The sequence below is a fragment of the Lissotriton helveticus genome, chromosome 8, assembly GCF_964261635.1.
Source record: "Lissotriton helveticus chromosome 8, aLisHel1.1, whole genome shotgun sequence".
Taxonomy (NCBI): domain Eukaryota; kingdom Metazoa; phylum Chordata; class Amphibia; order Caudata; family Salamandridae; genus Lissotriton; species Lissotriton helveticus.
In genome coordinates this window covers 1156327843-1156351735 of record NC_136069.1, presented here as the reverse complement: position 1 = coordinate 1156351735, position 23893 = coordinate 1156327843, and the positions used below count along the sequence as shown (strand labels likewise).

The following is a 23893-nucleotide window of genomic DNA, read 5'->3' as shown; positions in this document are numbered from 1 at the left end:
AAAAGAGACTGATCAATAAATAACATCTTTTATTGAACACGCCCGTCTCTTCCTTTTCTCTACAATCTGGTGAAACTAAGAATGCACGTACTGACTGAGTAAAATAAGTTGTCTTTTGTTTTCACACAACTCTAGAGATACACTCTTGATTAGGGGAGAGCAAAGTTGTCATGTTCTATGGTTGTCAGAAACGAAATCCCTTCTTGTCTATCCAGGGAGGTTCAACTCCTCCTTGCCTATTCGAGAAAGTTTCTAGTGAACTCTGAGCTAGCTGGCAAACCCAAAACTTTAAGTTTAATATCGACAGTAGAAGACCTAGTTAACGTCTGGTCTAGGTCTATACTATTGGAGGTATTATTCCAATGCGCAGAGCCTATTGGGATAATAGGAACTACACTACAACAACCTTCGCATATTTAATTTGCCAGAAGAAGTTGAGGGATCTAATTGTCGATTATATTTGGAAAATCTGATTCCTGGTCTTCTAAATATCAATTTTCCAGAACAATTTGAAGTTGATAAATCTCACAGAAACCCTTCTCATTGCAACCCTCAACATACCAAACCTAGACAAATGATATTTAAAGTTTTTCATCATCATCATTTGGTTCTGATTAGAAAAGCAGCAAGAGAAATTCCCTCACTGATGATCAATGGCAATAAAATCTTCATTCATCAAGACTTTGCTAAAGAAACGGTTGCAATACGTAAGGAATTTACTGACCTTGGCCCACAGTTAAAAAGTCTTGGATTCAAATACGGCCTTTTTGATCCAACTACAATGCGCATATGGAAAGATAACTTCTACAAATCCTTTCACCGGACGGAAGAATTGAGACATTTTCTTGATCAACAAGTACAACATTCAATAGACACTCATCAATTTTTGGGCTCCAACAGTTCTGGCCATGCTTGTAGAACGTGTGTGCGTTTCACAGTTCATATTTATGTATTTCGTTTGTCTTTTTATTCTATGTTTTACCTTCTCCTCTACCTTTTATATTGTCTGGAGCTACTCACTTCTTATCATATGCGCTTACTCTTGCTATCCTCTTCTTACCTTTTTCTCTCTTCTTCTTCCATTATGGCTAACATTAAAGTAATTTCATTAAATGTAAAAGGTTTGCGCCATCCAGTTAAGCATACTAAAATTTTAGAATATTTAGGTAGTTCCAAAGCCGATTTTTGTTTTTTACAAGAAACTCATGTTGATGATAAAATCATTGATTATATGAAAAGAAAATGGGTTGACAATATTGTTTCTTCTCCTGCTAATGGTAAGAAAAAAGGTGTAGCTATACTATTTGCAAATAAATCTCATTGCCACATTTTGAGTAAATTTACTGATACAGATGGGAGATATTTAATTGTTAAAGTTTAAGTTCATGACTCTATTATATTTTTATTAAATGTTTATGGACCCATTGCGGATGATCCTGTTTTTTGGAATAATCTTGCAATGGAAGTGTTACAAATTGGGAATACCCCTTTAATTGTTGCTGGTGATTTTAATGTTATCTCTGATCCTCTATTAGATAGATTATCTAGTACGAAATTCCATCCTCCTAAGGTTTATTTTGCTTTTAAAACGTTTCTTCAAACTATTAAGTTAGTTGATATTTGGCGTCTCCATTTCCCTACAGAAAAATGTTTTTTACTTTCCTTTTCAAATCCACACAATTCACATTCTAGAATTGATTATATATTAGTCACAAGACAACTTATTAATTCTATCAAAACACCTATGATTGGAAATATTGATATCTCTGATTGATCATGCTATGATTTCTTGTATTTTAAACCCAAGTTCAACCTTTACTAGACAAACTAGATGGAGAATGAATTCTGGCATAGCTCTCAATGATCATAATAAGCCCAAAATGTTATCTGCCATTAATGATTATTTCCAACTGACTCCTGAAGGTTCTACTTCTATGGTTAATAGATGGGATGCTTTCAAAGTGTATATTAGAGGAGCTACTATATCTATTATGGCCCACGAAAAAAAGACTTTTAATTCAAATATTAAACGCTTAGAAAAACAAATAGCGAAATATGAACGACTCTTTATTAGATCTAATGATCCACAATACAGGGATACGTTACAAAAGCTTAGTTATGAATTTAATACAATTCTTAGTAAAAGAGCTGGCATTCAGATTCCTAAGACCAAAGCTAAATTTAGCTTCAATGCAAACAAATCTGGGAAACTCCTAGCAAATTATCTCCGTATTAAAAAAGTTAAAACTCAAATCACTTCTATTCATGGCCCCAATTGTAAAATTGCTTTATTTCATAAGGATATTGTTAATGAATTTTGGGATTTTTACTCTAAATTATATAATAAACCTGATTTTAATGATGATTCTTTGGTAGATTCTTTCCTATCTTCATGTAATCTACCTAAGATGTCTCAATCAGACAAACTTGGACTGGTATTACCCATAACTAAGGATGACATTTTGTCTGCTATAAAATCTCTTAAGCTAAATTAATCTCGGGGTCCTGATGGTTTACCTGCAGAGTTTTATAAAGAATTTCAACCCCAACTTTCACCTTGATTACTTCAACTTTTTACATTGTTTGGCTCATCAGGAATTACGTCTGGTTCTTTTACTGAGGCTTTAATTATTGTTCTTCCTAAACCAGACAAAGACCCCATCTTGTTTCTAATTATCGCCCTATTTCTTTAATAAATCAAGATTGTAAATTATATGCTAAATTATTGGCCACACATTTATTCCCTGTATTAGATTCTATCATACATCCAGATCAATCTGGGTTTATCAAAAATAGATATTCAGCTAATAATTCCAGAACTTTGTTACATGTCATTGAACAAGGTCATACGTTGATTAGTCCTTCAGGTGTTATGGCTTTGGATGCTGAAAAAGTCTTTGATAAACTTCATTGGCAATTTTTATTCCATACTTTAATTTTGGTGACACTTTTATCCTCATGATTTCAGCTTTATATTTTGCTCCTACTGCTTGTTTATTATTAATGGCCAAGTTTCAAATCAATTCTCCCTTTTTAGAGATACACGTCAGGGATGTCCCCTCTCCCCACTATTGTTTTTAATCAGTATTATGCCCTTTTTTGCCTCTATAAGAAAATGTGATACTATTAAAGGGATCAATGTTAAGATTGTTATTATTAAAACCTTAGCATATGCCGATGATGTACTTTTATTTATCAGTGACCCATCATCCTTATTTCCTTCATTAATAGAAATAATAACTAAATAAACTATGGTGTCTGGATACAAATTAAATACTAACAAAACGGATTTTTTTCCTATAAATGTCTACTGTACTCCTGATATGATTCCCATGAATGAAATTATTTGGCAAAAGAATACATTTAAATATCTGGGTATTTTATTCTCTTCTTCTATAAAATCAACATTAACTTTAAACAGTAATTTTGTTTTAAATTACATTAAAGATAAAATGTCTAAATGGTCTTCATTACATCTTTCATGGTGGGGTAGAATGGAATCTATTAAAATGAATGTTGCTCCTAAAATCTTTTACACCCTTGCCATGATTACCACTCAATTTCCATTAAAATGTTATAAAGATGTTGATAAACTTCTTTCCAAATTTCTTTGGAATAACAAAGCACACTGCATTAGTTATAATAAATTAAAAATGTCTAAATGTAATGCTAGTTTTGGTATCCCAGATTTTCTTATTTATCATAAAGCGTTTATTTTAAAACAAAGTGTCATATGGTTTAATCAATCCTTTTTATATAATTCCACCTACTTGGCTCCACATTGAAAAATCCATTGTGAAACCTTTTCCACTACCCACTCTGTTAACAATGTCTAACAAATCTTCATTTTTCTATAAATCTATTATCCTCAAATCTACTAAAATGATCTTCAATTATATAGATTCCATTTTTCAATATCCCATATGTAGTACTGATGAATTATCTTTATGGTATAGCAATGGTATTATATTAAATAGAAATATTAGTTTTGGGTTCACATGGATTAAAGCTGGTATTTTTTATCTTAAAGATGTTTATTCTAATAACAATTTTATACTGTTTGAGAATTTACAAACAAAGTTTGGTTTAGCTAATTCTGAACTTATAAAATATGAATATTTAAGTATTTAGATTTTAGATTCTTTTTTGCAAGTTATTCCATCTAATATTCAAGCTGATTTATCCATTTATATCCAAACTATATCAACGAGTGCTCATGGGGTTTCTATTTGATATAAAAAATTGTCCAATACTTTAGGTAGTAACATAACTATGATTGCAAAGTACTGGAATAATGAATTATCGCTTTCCTAGTCTACTGATATATGGGAAAATATATGGCTTAGTAATATATCTGGATGGCTACCTGTTTCACTTTTTCAAACTAATTCTTATATTTTACTTATTTGCTTATGGACTCCAAAAAGTTTATTTCAAGCTAAACTTCTTCAATCTGATACATGTTGGCATTGTAATGTACACCCTGGCTCACTAAAACATATGCTTTTTACTTGTCCTTTAATCTACAAATTTTGGACAGAAGTTTAGGATATTATTAAAAAGATTCTAAATATTCATGAAGACATATCATATAAAATGTTAATATGCAAATATGTTACGTTATCTAAGGATTTAAATCATCTTGAATGTAAACTATTTCATTTCTTAATCTCAGCTGCGATAAAATCCATTACCTTCTGTTGGAAAGATGTTTCAAAGTTATCAGTTCATGCCTGGTGGTCATGGGTTATTTTTACAAGAAGAGGTGCACAGTTATCTTTGTCTGGGGTTTCTCATAATTCTATTTCTTATCATTTATTATGGATTCCTGTTGATGTTCATTTATCAAATTAATGGTATATTTATTGCTTGTTCCCCTTTACTGTTCTTTTATTGTATTAATTGATAATGCATAGTAGCTCTGTTTATAAATGAATACTACTTTGCTATTTAATGGTTCCCTCCCCTTCCTCCCCCTTTTTAGTTTATCTATGAATATGTCTAACCTCATATATACTGAATTGAAAAAGAAAATATTGTGTTATATATATTGTTCTAGATTTTCCGAAATATTTCTTTTTTTTATGTCTTTGCTTATTGTTTATTATGAAAAAGTTTCAATAATATATTTTGAACTTAAAAAGAATATCAAAACACCTGTTTGCACGCTTTGACCAGCTTCACCTTTGTATTAACTACTTGAAATGTATTTGAATGTTTTCACGATATAAACCATGTACAAAGGAAAAAAATCATTTTACCATTCCCATATTCACATCACCAACTTTAAGCAGCTGATAGATAGACCCACTGACTTTGACAATACTAGTTTTTATGGGAAACTGAAATAAATTAGATCCATTGGAATCTTCATTCAAACATTAATAATGTCTCTTCCATTGAGAAGTACAAAAGCGGGTGGTGATGGACGGAGCATCTGAACCAATCAAACACTCACACCCAGTCAAAAGATCTGGGTTTGATCCATCGCCGTTCTTTAGCCCACTCTGCTACCCCAGTTCAGACATGGCTATATGCAAATCAGTCTGACCCTGTGCCTCATGGGAACAGTCCAGCCCGAACTGCCAAGCCATGCCTTCCCTGGACCGGAAACAAGCTTCCGAGGACCGGTTTCTGGCATTCCAGCCGCCTTCAGCCCGGCTTGCTTGAATCCAGTGGCAAAGTGAGCAAGGGACTCACATCTGAGCATACCCTACCACACTTATGGCGGCCAAAGCGGTACAAAAGGGGGTGGTGATGGACGAAGCATCTGAACCAATCAAACACTCACACCCAGTCAAAAGATCTGGGTTTGATCCATCACCGTTCTTTAGCCCACTCTGCCACCCCAGTTCAGACATGGCTATATGCAAATCAGTCTGACCCTGTGCCTCATGGGAACAGTCCAGCCCGAACTGCCAAGCCATGCCTTCCCTGGACCGGAAACAAGCTTCAGAGGACCGGTTTCTGGCATTCCAGCCGTCTTCAGCCCGGCTTGCTTGAATCCAGTGGCAAAGTGAGCAAGGGACTCACGTCTGAGCATACCCTGCCACACTTATGGCGGCCAAAGCGGTACAAAAGGGGGTGGTGATGGACGGAGCATCTGAACCAATCAAACACTCACACCCAGTGAAAAGATCTGGGTTTGATCCATCACCGTTCTTTGGCCCACTCTGCCACCCCAGTTCAGACATGGCTATATGCAAATCAGTCTGACCCTGTGCCTCATGGGAACAGTCCAGCCCGAACTGCCAAGCCATGCCTTCCCTGGACCGTAAACAAGCTTCCGAGCACCAGTTTCTGGCATTCCAGCCGTCTTCAGCCCCGCTTGCTTGAATCCGGTGGCAAAGTGAGCAAGGGACTCACGTCTGAGCATACCCTGCCACACTTAGGGCGGCCAAAGTGGTACAAAAGGGGGTGGTGATGGACGGAGCATCTGAACCAATCAAACACTCACACCCAGTCAAAAGATCTGGGGTTCATCCATCACCGTTCTTTAGCCCACTCTGCCACCCCAGTTCATACATGGCTATATGCAAATCAGTCTGACCCTGTGCCGGTCCAGGGAAGACATGGCTTGGCAGTTCGGGCTGGACTGTTCCCATGAGGCACAGGGTCAGACTGATTTGCACATGGCCATGTCTGAACTGGGGTGGCTGAGTGAGCTAATGAATGGTGATGGATTAAACCCAGATCAGTTGACTGGGGGTGAGTGTTTGATTTGCTCAAGCGCTCCATCCATCATCCCCTTTTGTATCGCTTTGTTCGCACTAAGTGTGGCAGGGTATGCTCATACGTGAGTCCCTTGCTCACTTGGCCACTGGATTCAAGATAGCCTAGCTGATGAGGATTATGAATCCGAAACCGGTCCCAGGATGCTTGTTTCCGGTCCAGGGAAGACATGGCTTGGCAGTTCGGGCTGGACTGTTCCCATGAGGCACAGGGTCAGACTGATTTGCTTATGGCCATGTCTGAACTGGGGTGGCTGAGTAAGCTAAGGAATGGTGATGGATTAAACCCAGATCAGTTGACTGGGGGTGAGTGTTTGATTTGCTCAAGCGCTCTGTCCATCATCCCCTTTTGTATTGCTTTGTTCGCCCTAAGTGTGGCAGGGTATGCTCAGAAGTGAGTCCCTTGCTCACTTGGCCTCTGGATTCAAGATAGCCTGGCTGATGAGGATTATGAATCCGAAACCGGTCCCAGGATGCTTGTTTCCGGTCCAGGGAAGACATGGCTTGGCAGTTCGGGCTGGACTGTTCCCATGAGGCACAGGGTCAGACTGATTTGCATATGGCCATGTCTGAACTGGGGTGGCTGAGTGAGCTAAATAATGGTGATGTATTAAACCCAGATCAGTTGACTGGGGGTGAGTGTTTGATTTGCTCAAGCGCTCCGTCCATCATCCCCTTTTGTATCGCTTTGTTCGCCCTAAGTGTGGCAGGGTATGCTCAGACGTGAGTCCCTTGCTCACTTGGCCACTGGATTCAAGATAGCCTGGCTGATGAGGATTATGAATCCAAAACCGGTCCCAGGATGCTTGTTTCCGGTCCAGGGAAGACATGGCTTGGCACTTCGGGCTGGACTGTTCCCATGAGGCACAGGGTCAGACTGATTTGCATATGGCCATGTCTGAACTGGGGTGGCTGAGTGAGCTGAAGAATGATGATGGATTAAACCCAGATCAGTTGACTGGGGGTGAGTGTTTGATTTGCTCAAGCGCTCCGTCCATCATCCCCTTTTGTATCGCTTTGCTCGCCCTAAGTGTGGCAGGGTATGCTCAGACGTGAGTCCCTTGCTCACTTGGCCACTGGATTCAAGATAGCCTGGCTGATGAGGATTATGAATCCGAAACCGGTCCCAGGATGCTTGTTTCCGGTCCAGGGAAGACATGGCTTGGCAGTTCGGGTTGGACTGTTCCCATGAGGCACAGGGTCAGACTGATTTGCATATGGCCATGTCTGAACTGGGGTGGCTGAGTGAGCTAAAGAATGGTGATGGATTAAACCCAGATCAGTTGACTGGGGGTGAGTGTTTGATTTGCTCAAGCGCTCCGTCCATCATCCCCTTTTGTATCTCTTCCATTGAGAAAACATATTACTTACAGCTCTCGCAGCTCTGTCGAAGAATTTCAAAGATTCCTAAATTTATCCGTACAGCTTTATCAGTCCAATAAATTGAGTACCATTACATTTGGTAATAGGAATACCGTTTGTTGGCAGTGCTTAAATACATATAATATGACACAAAAAAAGTAATTATTATATTTATTTCAAACACATAGGGGTCGATTAGGATCGCGGATTTTCCGCATCCTCCGGGCCGGCGGAAGCCACCGCCGGCCCGGAGGATGCGGAAAATCCGCTGCGGACCCACCAAAGATCCACCGCCAAATTAGGATGGCTGGTGGGTCTTGGTTTCTGTCCCCGCTTTTCCGCCGCGGTCGGCTTACAACCGCGGCGGAAAAGCTCTAATATGGTGGCGGTGTCTCTCAGACACCGCCAGACATATTAGGATGGCTTCCCAAACATGCTTTTCAGCGGCGGGTTCTCCGCCGTGCAAAAGCATACGGATCTTCACTTCGGAGGCCCGTTGCGGGCCCCCTGGGTGAAGGGAGGTGGGGGTGCACATGGGGGGTACCTATGGTACCCCCCTGCATTTACATGCAGAAAGCGGCAGGCACCGCGCGGTACCTGACGCTTTGTGCATGTAAATGCAATGCATGCGTTTTAACACATTGCGGCGGGTGCAGCTTGAAGCCGCACCCGCCGCAATGTTAAAGATAGAGGATGTGACCGCCAGGGTGGCGGTCACATACTAATTGCACAGGAGGGAACGCCGCAGCACATGCGGACGTTCCCTCCTACTCAGGGCTCGCGGACGGACGCAAGTCCGTCCGCGATCGTAATGTGCCCCATAGTGTTAAATATTGGACGGATTTGTTAGCATGAGCTGAAAGCCATTTTGTATTTCTGGCAGCCATTTTGTTTGCCATGTGCTCGCCATGTGCTCTGTCCTCCCTCAGTGTTAACTGCTCTTGAAGTCTGCCTAGAGACAAATTATATTTAGCATCTTCCACCTTCGCACATGCCCAGAAGGACCTAGTTAGTAGAATGCACCTGCTTCTCTAGTATAACTGTCAGGCTATTTTTGCTGCTGCATGGAGAAGTAACTCTCCTCCCACTTTGTTGAGCAAGCAGATCTTGTATGCCCATTTTAGTCATTGTGCATGCTTACATGAGCCAGGACTGCCCCTTGGTTTTATGCCTACTATGTAACCCTAGCATATATAAAGCCCCAGTTTTCTGTACTCCTTAGACTGCCTCATTCAGTTGCTAAGGCTTCTGTGTGACGTAGTCTCACTCATTTGAGGTTAATAAAGATGCTCTTTTATATTTCAGCTTCTGTGCCAATTTCTTCTTTGTTGGTTTAAAAGGACTAAGTATCAGTGGGATCCCTGTTTCAGGTTGTAATGTTCTTCAATAGCACCTGTACACCAAGCCTGGTACACTACTGGCACATTTTAAGTATTGTACAAATTAACACCTTTTTAATGACTTAGAGCCTCATTTAGAGGTTGGGGGGGGGGGGGGCTGTGCTCTGTTAAGCCAGGACAGCAGATGTATGCACTACTCCCTTGCTCTGGCAGAATACACCTCTCCGTATTTAAAGATCTCAGATGGGGAGGTGGTGATCTTTTAGCCTTTAGGGGAGCCGCCACTGTGGTGGCTCTGCTGAAAGTACTGAAGCTTTGCCGTGCGAGTGCCATGTTCGATCCACCCACACAACAAAGTTTTGCTTTTTAAAAACCAACTGCCAAATCAGACGTTTGTTTCTGAAAAACAAAAAAAGAATAGTCCCTGGAGTTTTGACCTAACATGTGGGGCCATTTTTTTTTTCCTGTTCGGAACCACCAGGCTGTACTTGGCAGTCCGAAGCATGTAAAATATATGTTGGAATGTCCACCCTACAGAGGACGGATAGTGTATGGTACTTTGACCGACTCCCCCACCCCCACCCATCCCCCCCATATCAGTCAAAGGTTTCCACCTGCGGAAACATGGAAGTTAACCTGAATGTAAGTAGAGCTGTGGCCCTGTAAGTTTGAGGGCTGGCTGAGCGGAGTACCACTCAGCCCTGTCAACCCAGTCAAAATAAACATCTCACCATCAGAAACACTGGCGCTGGACCATTGGTGACATCATAATACAGCGGGCGGAAGGCCGCCGCAGTCTTCTTGGGACTGCCGCCACAACAGTATGGCGGTAAGACGGCCAAATTCATAATCAGGCCCTAAATAAGGCTCTTAGAGTTTCTGGAAGGAGACCATCAGGGTAACCATTGTGCTGGGTGTAAAGTGCTGAACATCAGAGCTGAAACTCAAAGTGCAACATCTTCATGTTTTTAAGTACTCAATTGAAAATGCTAAATTAGTGGGTTTTAAAAATATATATAGAATAGAATTCTAATTACTTTCTCGGCTGCTCATCCCGGAATTGACAGTTAATTGACTCCTGAAAGCAGTGCGAATAGTTGAATTAAAATAGGCTTGCCGGGGTGAGTTTGCATTTCCTCTCAGCGGCCACACTCGTTGAGCACGTGCTCCTGATATGCAGGAAATGGACAGCACGTGGAAGGCTGCAACCTAGGTAACAGTAACCCTAATGCTATTAATCGTGCTCCTTATTGGTAACGTGCTTATATTGAGGACACTGGGGACAATGGCACGAGCTATCTGAACAGCCGTGGCACCCTCATGACATATGCATGGATTTGAGCGCGGTGCACTGTAACTGGATGCCGCCAAGTAACACAAGAACTCCATTGCTTCTGCTGCCATTGTTTTACCTATAAATATTGAATCGACGAGCTCGAGAGTGGTTCAAATGACTGCCTATTTCAAGTGGCGAACCCTCAGGTGTTTCCAAATCCAATAATCATTTTTTACGCTCGAGGAACCACGCCTTGTGAAGAAAAAGCATATTATTTAATTAATATGGGGTTAAGGATGCAGGTGGAAGACCTAAATGCAATATCTGGACCCCACACTTGAAAACGGGTTTTGTCTTTCCTTTATTCAGAAGACGCCCATTGCCATATTGACATCCCACTTCCATGTGAAATGGAGAATAACCATTCTCGGCGTCTTACATTCAGACAGCGTGCAACTACCTGCACGAATATTTACTGGCTTAAGCACGTTTGCAAGCGTCGAACAGCTCTTACTAGTATTACTAGTTTACTGTGGTGCCCAAACTGTGGCTGCGGAGGTATTGCAGGGGTTGTGATAATTTTCCATTTGTATCGATGCCTGTGAGCGCATTTCGACTGCATATGTGTCGGATGCACACATACGCATAATCCCTCAGGGTGAAGATGCTGCTTTGAAGGAGGGAACTGAAGAAAGGGATCCACGTCAAACAGTCACCGAAAGAACAAGAAAGGGGTGAGTACGCACCCCAAATCCTTCGTTTCCTGTGATTTGAAGCTGGTGGTCCCACTGTCAAGGTTAAATCGTGGAAAAGGCGGCTCTTAATACGGACTCCTGGAGTGCCTCTGGCATTTCAAGAAACACAGCACAATCAGGGTAGTGAAGCATAGGCAAAGTCAGCAGGACATGATTTAATGTGTTAACACATGTAAACACACAGGCATTCACAAACACCCTTTGTAGGCACTGCATGCACAAACGCTGGTCATCACATTAACGCCAGCCATGTTTGCTTCGCAAATGTTGACGAAAAAAAGATAGCTTTGTGCATAGAATGCTTAGGGGAATGAAAGAGTTGCATGTAACAAGCGATTTGATGAATAAATGCACTTCTCACACTTAAAATAGCCCCTTATAAATTCTAAAGGAAACGCTTTACTAGAAGGTTGGGGGATGCAGTCTATAGCATGAAGTGAGAGATCAAATAGCCCTCTGGGTGGAGTAAAAGCTTCGGTCTATGTATACTTTAAAGACTAGGTAGTATTAGGTAAGCAGACAGCTGCGCTGTCAAGCAAACCTAAATTGGCATATTAAACATACCCTGGCTGTCTACATTCAAATGTATGGGTCTCCAACAGGAGGAGGAATTATATACCAATGAGAGGTTTCTACTTATGATAACATCTAATTAGGAGGAAAAAATAAAGAACCTTCATTTTTGCTGGAAAATCCTGCTCTGGGTGACAAAACTCTGTTAAATGCTGGGTGGAAAACACTTTTACTGCTGACTCTGGACAACTCACTATTAAGGCTTCTCTTTCAACTCCCTAAGAGACGATTGGCTCATGTATAGCCAGTCAAGAGAGCTGAAACCTGGGTGCACAGTTGACAGCTGGCTAAAGCTACCTCTTAGTATTGGCACCCCAAAATTAATTCCCACAGGTGTCCTTTTTCTGTAATTTTTCACCTTTACACCCTGAAGTCCTGATTACAAGTGCCCTGTTACATTGCAAACCTGCTAAAAAAATCTGTTTGTGCAGTCATCACTATTATAAGAGGTGCATTGTTGATCAAACTTGGTAATTACCAGATATGATAAATTTCACACTCTCTAGTAAATTTTAGCAGGACAAATTTGTAAGAATGTAACCAGGGAAAAGATCCGATGTGTACCTGGACATGAAGATTCTAGCGCAATTAGCACTGAAATCTGCATTTTATTCCCCAAAAAGTTGGAATAGGCGATTTTCACCTGATAAATTCAGAACTCCTCAGTGTTAGATCATATCGGGTGCAATAATTACTGCATTCAACACAGGCCACTTGTAATCAGGCCCTTTGTAGTGATGCGGTGCACTCTTCTATACCTGTAGACTCTGGTCTATTCATCAAACAAGTTGTGCGACTGGTCGTATGTTCTTTTGATTATCGACTGGAAGTGTATTGGAGGAGCTAACACCAACGCAACAGGTTAACAGCACTGCAAGTCATCACAATGTAAAGAATGCAGAGTTTGGTGGTCCGACTGCCCAAACACTGTAGCCGCAGCTGCCAGGACACCTCAGCCCCAGCGGGCTTTAGACCGCTGTATTACTAGTTTACTGTGGTGCCCAAACTGTGGCTGCGGAGGTATTGCAGGGGTTGTGATAATTTTCCATTTGTATCGATGCCTGTGAGCGCATTTCGACTGCATATGTGTCGGATGCACACATACGCATAATCCTCAGGGTGAAGATGCTGCTTTGAAGGAGGAAACTGAAGAAAGGGATCCACGTCAAACAGTCACCGAAAGAACAAGAAAGGGGTGAGTACGCACCCCAAATCCTTCGTTTCCTGTGATTTGAAGCTGGTGGTCCCACTGTCAAGGTTAAATCGTGGAAAAGGCGGCTCTTAATACGGACGGTGGTGAAACTCACTTGCACCGCCCTATTGCAGCTGCTTTTGCCCAACCGCAACCCTGGTGGTCTGTGGAGTGCTGGCGATGTTGGCGGTTATGCTGTGGTCTTTGCAATAGCAATCTGCACAACTTGTAACACGGTGGTCGGACCGCGAACGTGGATACATCGGTTTATGGACTGTCAAACTCGTAATAAGGCCCAAAGTCAGAATTGATTCCATAAAGGAACTTCCCTATTATAAATAAAATGTCAAGAATGGTGAGGGGAATTCTAAACTTAAGGTATTGGCTTTAAAAGAACCAAATTCAAGAGACAAGCTCATGAACCAAACATAAACGTATTAGCAGAGTTGGGGAAAGGTCTTCCCTCAGCGAAGTCAGGTCAGGATCTGATAAGCTATTATAAAAACACATAATTAAAAGAGAAATTGCATTTTCTTCAAACCATCTTACCCCTGACTTCCCATCCTTGGAGGCAATCAGGTTTCACAGTCTTCTGGGAGCAGGTGGGCTCCATATGTTCCCATCGGCAAATAAGTGTTCACACAGCTACACTGCCTTGAAGTTAGCAAGTCTGGTTTGCCAGGTACAGAAGACTCTTTCCCATCCTAACACACCCGGTAAATCATAACAGGTATCCAATTCATTTCTAACTTAACACTTCTAAAGCAAACAATGAGTTATTCTCCTGACATCGTAGTTTGTAAATCACCTACTATGAAAGGAAAGAAACTTGAAAGCATTTTGGACAATAATCTTTATAGTTCTCTGCCAAGGGATATACCGGTTGAAAAAGGCCCTAAACCCGAGTTATAGGTCTGGGACGCAGAGGAGGGCCTATAATGAGGGAGAGGGCCTTTAACAACCAGTATAGCCAAAGGCAGAGGGCTATAAGGTTATATTACACAATGCTTTCAAGTTCTTTTCCATTCACAGTAGGTGCTTTACAAACTATGTTGTTAGGAGATTAGCACATTGTTTGCTTTAGAGATATTAAGTTAGAAATTAGATACCTGTTATGATTTACCTGGTATGTTAGGAACATTCCACTTTCTAAGGGTATAATGTTCTAAATTAAAATGGAAGACAAACATTGGAATGTTGGAGCTCTGGGCTTTTACCAGCTATTATAAGCCCTATTTCTATGTTATCCTCGGTTATTGGAGGGACTCGCAACGCCGCCATAACGACTGTCTCCCCTATTGCTGACTGGGCTACATATGTCTCCCCCGTCAGAGGATCGTTCTCTTTAGATATATCTTTTATCAGAAGATACCAGGCCCTCGCATCTTCCTTGAGTTTGTCATCTCTTCTAACTTTTTTCATTCAATGGAACTCCACTGTAGCCCATTAGTGTGTATCTTTGACCCAGCTCTCAACTGCGGGGGGTCCGGGCTGAGCCATTTAATTGCTATTCTTTTTGCTAACACCAACCCCAATTGAAGGAATTTCCTGCTCAGTGTTTTGTTCTTGGGCGTGGGAAGGAGTCCCAAGATCACTGTCCTAATATTAAGTGGTATCTTCCATCCCGTGGCATTCTGCAAGCTGTCTATTACTTTCCTCTAGTAGGGTGCGAGTTCTGAGCAACCCCATACCATGTGCACGTAGTGAGCGTCCACACGGACTCGGCCGTTCCGGGTATATTTTGTGTAGCACTCGTGGGGTCAGATATGTTTAATGCACAATGTTGTACTAAATGAGTTTGAACTTAGTGTTTGAACTAATCAATTTGACCCCCTTGTGTAACTTTTTATATTCCATTGGAGTTAGGGGTTCGTTCAGTGCAACGTCCCATTTAATGTGGATTGGAAGGGGATTGGTGGGCGAGTCCTCAACAAGCGATTTATATATGTGTGAGACTAGTCTACCCCTTCTTGCCATGTTGGATATCACCTGCAGGATTGTCGCAATGGTGGCTCTTCCAAAAATTCTGGCCATAGGTCACGGGCTACAGCGGAAATCTTTGTGCATTGTAGGTATTGAACCCTGCCAAGCCCAAAAGCACTCTCTGCCTCTTCTCTTGTTAAAAACCGCTGTGCGGTATACAAGTCCCCCATCGCGTGGCAGCTTCCTTCAATCCATTTGTTAATTGACATTGTTTGTCCTATCTGTTTGAAGGGCTGTACACTCCATAATGGTGCATCTGGGGCATCGGGCACCCGTTTAACTACTTTCTGCACAGTAGTCTCCAGATCACGGTGACATGTCGGATGATGTACGGGAAGCACTCAGGCACCCTGGACCCTAACATGAGGAGTTCCGGTAAGGGGACCCCCTGGTGAGTACTCGAAAAGTAATTGTTTCTCCCAATTATCCTGCTCGTCAATCCAATGCACTGCATGTTGGAGCTGTGTGGCCATGTAGTATAATTCCAGGCGAGGGACTTCCAGTCCCCCCAGCTCCCATTTTCTCTGTAGGGTGCCCAATTTTATTCATTTTCCTTTGGATCCCCATAGAAGCTCCACCATCAGGCGCTCCAACTGCAAGAAATGCCAATGTGGGATTCTATATATGGTGTTCTGGAGGGCACACAGACAGCGTGGTAGGATGACCATTTTGGTCAATGCTGCTCTGCCGATTAGTGACAGTAGCAGTTCTTTCCAGAGAGCAATCGATTTTGTAATGCCCTCTATGCTCCTCCCTATGTTATTCTCTAAATAAGCTGTATGCATGTGTGTCAGCTTGATCCCCAGGTATCGCACATCGTCACAGACCCATTTCAACTCTACCTCAGGTAACTCACCTTCACCTTTCCCTGCCAGGCTGCCCATGGGGAAAAGCTTGGACATCCCCGGGTTAAAACGCAGTCCGGACAGCTCTCCAAATCTCTCCAGCTCCGTGATAAGTGCTGGTACTGCTGCTTCAGGATGGCGCATGTATACCAGCGTGTCGTCGGCATACAAAGACACCACGTGAATTGTGGCCGCCAGGTGGATCCCCCAGCCCTCCATTTGTTTTCTTAGTGTAATTGCCAGAGGATCCATTGCAATAGTGGACAGGAGCGGGGACAGGGGGCATCCCTGAATGATAGTGTAAATCTTTTCGACACTTGGTCTCAAAGGCGTACTCCTGCTGTTGGCCTAGATCTTCGCCCATTCTATAAATTTCTCTCTGGGTTTCATCCCCTCAAGCACCACCCAGATATAGTCCTATTCCACTGAATCAAAGGCCTGTTGTATGTCCAGTAGGCTCAATGCCCAGTTCTCTTGTGCCAGTCTGCGCAGATTATGTGTGGTATTTTGTCCTGGAATGAATCCAGCCTCATCCTTGTGGATCAGCTGGGGCATATAGGGTAAAAGACGGGCCGCTAGAATTCCACTCAATATCTTTGCATCTGTATTTAGGAGAGAAATCGGTCGTTAGGAGCACGGGCAAAGGGGGTCTCTGTCCGGCTTGGGGATCATGGACACAGTCGCCTCCGGCATAGTTGTGGGCAACAGCCTGTGGTCAAGGGCTTCATTATATACATTCAGCATGCGAGTGGCCAGCTGTGGAGCAACTTTTTGGTAGAACTCCGCTGGGAGTAGGGACCCCCCCGCCCTCCCCCCACCGGGCACCTCTCCGATCTCAGTTTTTTTAATGATGCAAGTATCTCCTCCCCGAAGATTGGCACCCCCAGCGTCTCTGCGTCTACCTTTTCCAGGATGGGGAGCGTCACATCAGCTAAGAACTCCTGCAGTATATGTGGCTCTGTTTGAAGGTTGGTCATGCACGTAGTCTCTAAGTGGGTTGCAAATTAATTTTCTATTGCTCCTTGTGTGCGTACTGTGTCCCTCTTACTATTTTGTAGCTGCAGGATAGGTGTTTGCTCTTTTTCTGTCCTGATCAGTCGTGCAAGAAGTGCCCCGGACCTGTCCCCCTCCACATGCAGTCTCTGTCTATAGGCAGTGTACATTAATTTTTCTAGTCTAGTCCAAGGTTCCAATAACCTTCCCTGGACCTGTACCCATTCTGTCATGTGGGTTGGCGTCGTATGTATGGTACTCTCTAGCTTTTTTAATTGGTTTTCTAGCGTTGTAATATCATTGCCCAATTGTTGTTTCACCCCATATGTGGGTCCTCATACCTACCCCCCTGATAACCATTTTCATGGCTTACGATTCTGTTGATCAAGTGGCTGTTGACCCCAGTTTTCCTCGAAGTAGTGTTGTAAGGCTTCAGATACTGTGTTTACGTAAGGTGGGTCTGTGAGTGCCTCAACACGGAATCGTCAAAGTGGAATGGCCGGCCGACCTGGTCCTCTCTTCAGGGTGAGTAATAACGGTGCATGGTCAGAGAGGTAGCGAGGGAGGTAAGAAACCCCCTCCGCAGGTCTTTATGTAATACCTTGTGTAAATTTGTATCAGAGTTAGTTTGCTTGCTTTTATGCTAGCTCGGTGTATAAATGTTAATTTAGGAAATCATTTTTGAGGATGTCTTGCTGTGACTGGTAGTGGGATTATTTTTGGACGAACAAACTGATAACAGGGGTCTGCTTTTATAGGTAATTAATTACCAAGCTTTTGGCACACCACAGGTGTCTAAAATCCACATCACATGACCATTCTTGGCTCCTTAGCCTTCTAATGAGTACGTACTTTCACTTAAACTTTGTGGTCCTATTTTCTTAGTTAACTCTTCACAGACCTTATCTCCTTTCTCACTTTGATTTTAGAATTATTATCTTAGGAGGTGTACAGTTTCCCCAAGTGAATCTACCATAATTGAAACGCTGTCATTTTTTATGCTCATTGTTCATTTTTTTCCATGTTTTTGTAATTCATTTCTATTTTCCTATATTTTTCCTACTTTTTAGGTCTCGCCTTAGAAAGCACATGCTTTATTGCTTGTGAGACATTTTGTTAGCTTGCAAGGGGCTTAGAGCCTGCCTATGGTTTTCCATTAGTTGGCTTCATTGTCACTCATCTTCCTGCTTCTCTTTGGACCGTACATGCCAGCTTCACTTCCTCCCCTAGAGCTTGATCCAAGTACAGATTCCTTGTTCCACTGTGTATCCTTCCACCGTTTTCACTTTCAGAGGTACTTCTTTTCGGTTGATTGCTTGCCCCGTCATCGCTGCTTGCAGTAATCAATGCTTGCCATCATTGTTTGCTTGCGTCAGCCCCTCCTGCACTCTTGCTTCTCCTGTTGTTCCCAGCCCCTTGCTGCTATACCTCGTCCCTTGTCCCCTCCTCACCTCTTCCCACTGTCTGTGTTGGTACACCCTCACCTGCCATAACTAAAAAGGGCTATGACATGGCCAGCGCTGGCCACATCACAGCACTTTTTTTCTAACTTTATATTTAAGTTTTATTAATGTATTTAAGCTGTGGCTCATTACTGTGTTGTTGCCTGCCCAATCATAACCTGTCCCACATTGTTGCTTGCCCACAGCTAACCCTCCCACCCCGTCCCACATTGCTTGCCCCTCCAATCCCACTAGAAAAAAAAGTAGTGGCACATTACAAGGCTGCTGGCCAATTAGTACATAATCTCTGATATTTACCCGTCTGGCAAAATATGACATAATCTCTGCTGTGTAACTGGGCACTGGAAAATAGTAGAGATTCTGTACAATTTGACTGGTGGCAGGATAAATAGTATGACGCGGGTATTTATTAAGCCAGCAATGAAGAAGAAAGGGACACTAGGCAATGGTACGGTGGTGGCATTGTTGTAATGAGGATGCAACATCAATCAATCAATCAATTAGGGGTTGGTAAAGCGCACTACTCACCCGCGAGGGTCTCAAGGTGCTGGGGGGAGGGAAAGCATTTCATATGTCATAAAAAGAGAACAATTGTCACACAGTTATTAACACATAAGGACATAAAAAAAATAATACATGATACACAAAATCAAAGTGATAAATTGCTGTACACACCAAATAGACAACTATACAATGCCTCAAATTACTTCATTCTAAGGCACCAGTCCTTCATATTACATATATATACAGACAAGCGGACATTACATTTATTGCAAAACCCTGCTTGTCTAGCTGAGCCAGAGACTGTTCTTCTCATTGGGGTCCAACTTCTAGGGGATAGTGAGAGTGGTATATTTTTTTGGTGCCCTAGAAGCGCCCCTTCTTTTTGGCTCGGGCTCAGAGTCAACGCGTTTCAAACCACTATATTGTTTGCGGGTTCTCCTCAGGACACGGACTGGAAGTGGCCGTCACTGTGGAAGATAGTAATGGGATTGGTGTCAATATTTGAGAACCTTAAAGGTCTTCCCTTACTCTCAGACTGCTCTACTAGTATCTTCAATTACCTGTTATCAACTTCTCCGGCCACTTTGATGGTAAGTTGCCAAACAAATGCGGAGGTTCTGCAGATAAACAGAAAATGAATCTACTGTCATTTACCCATTGAGTACTGTTTCATGATCTTGGTCGAACCACCATCTAATGCAGCCTACCTTCATGTGTTGGCAGTGTGGAAAGGAGGCAAGGCGGAATGCCGGCTGATCTTCGGCGCTCGATTTTCTTCTAGAATATATTCAACTGGTTCCCCAGGCGATGCTGTGGGGGAACGAGCATGCTGTTCCCCACAGCATCTGCAAGCTCAAAAACCAGCAAGATGCTGTTATTAGACCAGCGGATAAGGGAGGGGCGGTGGTCCTGTGGTCGAAAGAATTATACAAAGTAGAAGGCAGAAGTCATGTCTACAACCAGGAGTGGTACCGTCATATCACACAAGATTCAACGATTCAAATAATGCAAGAAGTATCTGCATTGGTTAACGAGGTAAAAGACAAGGGAGTGCTCGGTCCAAAAGAAGCAGAATACTTGGTGAAAAAACACCCTCGGGTCCCTCATCTATACTTTCTCCCGAAAGTACATAAGGATGCCTCGACACCGCCAGGCCGGCCCATCGTGTCGGGGTGTGATTCAGTTCTCGAACCAGTCTCCAAGTTTGTAGACGTCTTCTTAAAACCATTTGTGATTGAAGTACCATCTTATCTGCGTAACACGATGGAGTTCCTCAACAAGGTGGAGGGATTCCAATTCGACCCAATATCACAACTCTTGGTGACAATGGATGTTGCGTCTTTATATACGCAAATCCCCCAACAAGACGGATTGGATGCAATTGAAATCTATCTCAAGAAAAGACCACATCCTCATAGAGTGCCGACTGAGCTGATTATCGGATTTGCGGCACTAGCATTAAAAAGGAATTTTTTCATGTTTGAAGACGAGCTGTTCCTTCAGGTGAAGGGGACAGCGATGGGATGCCCCTTTGCGCCTGAAATGGCCGTGCTGTATATGGCTCAGTACGAAGACAAATATGTATACAACAACAATCCGTACAGTGCACATGTTAAGCAGTGGCTAAGATACATCGATGATGTGTGGTGTATCTGGGATGGTACCCCTCAGTCTTTAGAAGAATTTCACAGCTGGCTAAATAATCGGAACCCTGCCATCAAGTTCAGCTTGACGTATGATTCTAAATCCCTACAATTTCTAGATGTGGAGATCAAATCTACCCCTGATGGACTCATGTCTTCCCTCTTTCTCAAAAAAACGGATACAAATAATGCCTTACACTTTAAGAGTTACCATCCGAGAAGTCTTAAAAATAACCTCCCCTATGGACAATTCCTTAGGGTGAGACGGAATTGTTCAAGGCTATAGGACTTCGAAAGACATGGACAAACATTGGTCCAGAAGCTCCAGGAAAGAGGTAATCCACGTAAGCTCCTAAAACACTCCATGAAAAGAGCCAGATGGACACCAAGGGAGCATTTATTGCAGAAGAATCATAAGGCACCGACACAACGCATTGTGTGTGTGTCCACCTTCGGACCCCACACTCATCCAGTGCAAAAAATCTTCCGCAACAGCTGGCACCTAGTCAAAGAAGCTATCCCCAATGTCAGTTCTCCCTTGTTTGCGCTCAAGAAGAATCGGAGCATAGGACAGCAGATTACATCTACACGTCCTGCAATCAAGAAAGACACACAAAGCACTCTATTTGGACTGAGTCCAGTCAAGGGACACCACAAATGCGGAATTTGCTCCGTGTGCAGTCTAACAATGGAAGGTTCGTTGTTCACCGATGGCACGAAATACTGGCGTCATGAAGATTTCACCAACTGCAAAACAAAGTATGCAGTATATTTCATTCTGTGCCCGTGTAAAAAAGTATATGTTGGAAAAACTACACAGGAGGTCCGACAATGGATAATACAGCATCGATCAAGAATCAACAATAAAGTACTCACGGCACCACTCGTTTCCCATTTTCTACAAAGAAATAATTCGGTGAATGATTTAAAATGGACAGTTTTGGCAGTGATAAAAACCTCGGTTGGAGGAGGAGGCGATCCGGATGTACACTTATCACAAAAAGAAGCCTACCTGATCCTGAAATTCGATACAGCGAAGACAGGATTAAATGAACTGACCGAGTTAAGCAATCTATAATATAAACTTACTCACGCATGTGCATTTTGATTCTGTAACTGCAAGCTTCTCCGGGCTTTCTCTGCCCGGTGTGACCGAAGCGAAATGATCCAAAATAAATTACAAGTACCAATACACCCGACCACGCCATAAGCATGCCTAAACAACTGCGGCCCCTTTAAAAGAAGTAAAAACGTCCTAGGCGTCAACACGCTTGACACCCAGTGTGAGGAAACGGACGCCGGCGAACAGGAGAGGATGGTCCTGCTTCCAAGTAAGCACATCATTTGGTCTGGTTAAAAAACCTGTCTCCACCCGTTTTCGGAGTGAAACTGCCCGCAGCATATACTTAAATTGGTGTCATCTTTTGTAGTTGGGAAGGCAGTATTGCAGCCCGCTTGAAAAAACAGGCCAGCTGAGCATGCAGTTGCGGCGGCCAACATTCACGATAAGGTAGGAGGGGCACCCCCCGTGTTTTAACATGCTCACGCATACTGACATAGCAGGCTAGTAACAGCATGCTCATTCTCCCACAGCATCGCCTGGGGAACCAGTTAAATATATTCCCGAAGATCAGCCGGCGTCCCGCCTTCCCTCCTTTCCACACTGCCAACACATGAAGGTAGGCTGCATTAGATGAAGGTTCGAACAAGATCATGAAACAGTACTCAATGGGTAAATGACAGTAGATTCATTTTCTGTTTATCTGCAGAACTTCCGCATTTGTTTGGCAACTTACCATCAAAGTGGCCGGAGAAGTTGATAACAGGTAATTGAAGATACTAGTAGAGCAGTCTGAGAGTAAGGGAAGACCTTTAAGGTTCTCAAATATTGACACCAATCCCATTACTATCTTCCATAGTGACGGCCACTTCCAGTCCGTGTCCTGAGGAGAACCTGCAAACAATATAGTGGTTCGAAACGCGTTGACTCTGAGCCCGAGCAAAAAAGAAGGGGAGGTTCTAGGGCACCCAAAAAAATATACCACTCTCACTATCCCCTAGAAGTTGGACCCCAATGAGAAGAACAGTCTCTGGCTCAGCTAGACAAGCAGGCTTTCGCAATAAATGTAATGTCCGCTTGTCTGTATATATATGTAATATGAAGGACTGGTGCCTTAGAATGAAGTAATTTGAGGTATTGTATAGTTGTCTATTTGGTGTGTACAGCAATTTATCACATTGATTTTGTGTATCATGTATTATTTTTTTAAATGTCTTTATGTGTTAATAACTGTGTGACAATTGTTCTCTTTCTATGACATATGAAATGATCCCCTAAAAAGTTTTTATAAAGTATAAATGACTAAATCAAATAGTCGTCCAACCTAGAATTTTTTTACTAGGCGTGGTATAGTGCGAAATGGAACCTGTCTGGCCATTGTTTCTGTTTGATAAATTTGAGTGGTCTAGGCCAGTCAGTGACAGGACCCAAGCCTTCCCCTCCTCCCCTGGGGGAGGGAAAGGCCGCTCCAGTCAGTCGAAGAGCCAGGTTTTTAGGGGCCGTCTAAAAGTGGGTAGGGTTGGAGAGCGTCTGATGTCTACCGGGAGAGTGTTCCATGTTATGGCTGCGGTGTAGGAGAAAGCCCAGCCGCCCGCTCTGCTTCTGTGGATGCGGGGCACCTCTGCCAGGGCGAGGTCGGCTGAGCGGAGGTTCCTCCTAGGTGCATGGAAACACAATCGGTCGTTGAGGTATTTGGGTCCGATGTCGTTGAGGGATTTATAGGCGTGGGTGAGGACTTTGTAAGTGACCCTCTTCTCGATGGGGAGTGTTGGACATGAGCCCATTTTTCCCAAAATGTTTCGCTTTTCACCCCCCTGGGTTAGGATGTCTCCCCCATGGTAGAACACTGTATGGGCCATGTGTGGTGTGAGACCCCATGTTTAATGTGATGCAATGGTGTGTGAACTTGTTAACCCCCCATTGTAGAAATGTACCCTGGTAACATGCTGCATTTAAAATGGATGCCATGGCTGTGTGTGATGCCACCTGACTGCAGTAGGTTAGTGGTCTAGATGTTCGGTACCCAGCCATCCCAGCTTTTGGAGGGAAAGCCTTGCACCCAGGGTGCTCTACTCCTCCCCCTGAGCCAGTTAGAACAAGTTCCCCAGAGGCTTCTAGAAGCTTCTGGTACTGCCTGGTAGGTGGGGTGAGGGGCGCATAAATAAGGGGGGTG

At 43.0% G+C, this 23893-nt stretch overlaps 1 protein-coding gene across 1 annotated transcript in view; it reads right to left on the bottom strand.

Moving 5' to 3' along the window:
* The window catches only part of TMEM255B (transmembrane protein 255B), a 788288-nt gene extending 771979 nt beyond the window's left edge, over positions 1-16309 (bottom strand). Inside the window, exon 1 of the mRNA XM_078658950.1 lies at positions 16069-16309. Coding sequence (XP_078515076.1) covers positions 16069-16309 — 241 coding nt within the window. The remainder of the gene's footprint in view (positions 1-16068) is intronic.
* Between the last annotated feature and the right edge of the window lie 7584 nt (positions 16310-23893).